We start from the raw sequence: 1,218 nt of genomic DNA, 5'->3' as shown, positions 1-1,218 counted from the left end.
TATATAATATATTTACAGACCCTGATATACTTTTTACGTTATGGTCCAAATATCAAAATTCAACAATTCAGAAATTAAAAACAGGTTCATCACAGAGGATGTATATTCAAGTCAAGGACCAACGCAGTATACATTTTTTTTTTAATTTCTCTTTTTATGTTCATCAGAAAAAAAAAAGTGTAATGAGTTTGGAACAACATGAGCATGGGGGATGCATGTATGGATGGATGAATTGCAAAATATATGTGACTGACTGCTGCTTCTGCATCAGGTTTGCCCTTGCTTTTGTAGCACTTGCTTTTGGAGGCCATGTGAAAGAAAGAAAGGTACTATGTGTGTGTGTTTCTGCATTCTTGTCAAAAGAGTGAAATCACAGCACCTCTTCAGAGATCTGACTGCTGTGCGTCGTCTGTCTTTCCAGGTCTCTCCTAAGCAGTGTGTTCTGTTTCTCCAGCTGCAGAACCCTGCGTGCCAAGTGAACACTACACACACACACACACACACACACACACACATTCAGAAACCTATGATTAGAGTCACGCAGACATGAAAACAGTCAGTAAACACAAAGATGAGCTTCTGGTTTTCAAAGACAAATGACCTCCTCAGACTTCACCTTTGTTTCAGTCTTCTCTTGGCAGTTGTTGGAATGTTGGCACCATAACCATATGAAAACAGCACCCTCTCTGCCTCATCTTCATTTTCCACTACAAAAAAAGGAGGAAAAAGTATGTTTAAGAGCAAGCATGTCTAGACCACCCAGCTAGTAGCATGGCCAGAGGAGACTGAATATCTAATATAGGACTAATAGGACTACAAACAGTTTTCTATCTTCTTACAATACATACTGTGTAGAAAAGTTTATGAGTGAAGAATGTTGAAGTGGTGTTTAAACCGATAAAAGAAAGAATGAGGCCTCAGTAGCAAGTTTTTACAACCAACTGGACAAGAACATAAGGTCCAATAACAAATAAGAATGTCCAAAATAAAGAAAAGGACAAATCGTTTGCCAAGTTCCTAGAAATTCATGTTGGTTTCAGATGGTTTTTAAAAACTTTTACACCTCATGCAGCTTCCAAATACAAATGAAACAACTGAAATAAATTTTCAATGACATAATAAGGTTATTAAAATTAAAGGTTATCTTTATAATTCATTGACTTCATAATAATATCAGCAAACTGCTTCACTACTTTAAAAATTAATAATGATGATTAA

At 36.0% G+C, this 1,218-nt stretch overlaps 1 protein-coding gene across 1 annotated transcript in view; it reads right to left on the bottom strand.

The window, feature by feature from the left end:
* Window positions 1-1,218, bottom strand: part of pibf1 (progesterone immunomodulatory binding factor 1) — a 44,251-nt gene that overhangs the window by 23,195 nt on the left and 19,838 nt on the right. Inside the window, exons 12-13 of the mRNA XM_016546549.1 lie at window positions 617-707; window positions 380-482 (exon numbers count right to left, since the gene is read on the bottom strand). Coding sequence (XP_016402035.1) covers window positions 380-482; window positions 617-707 — 194 coding nt within the window. The remainder of the gene's footprint in view (window positions 1-379; window positions 483-616; window positions 708-1,218) is intronic.

Source organism: Sinocyclocheilus rhinocerous, unplaced genomic scaffold, assembly GCF_001515625.1.
Source record: "Sinocyclocheilus rhinocerous isolate Xijiao unplaced genomic scaffold, SAMN03320098_v1.1 scaffold580, whole genome shotgun sequence".
NCBI classification, from domain to species: Eukaryota; Metazoa; Chordata; class Actinopteri; order Cypriniformes; family Cyprinidae; genus Sinocyclocheilus; species Sinocyclocheilus rhinocerous.
Note: the sequence above shows the minus strand (reverse complement) of the source record. Positions and strands in the feature narration are given on the sequence as shown.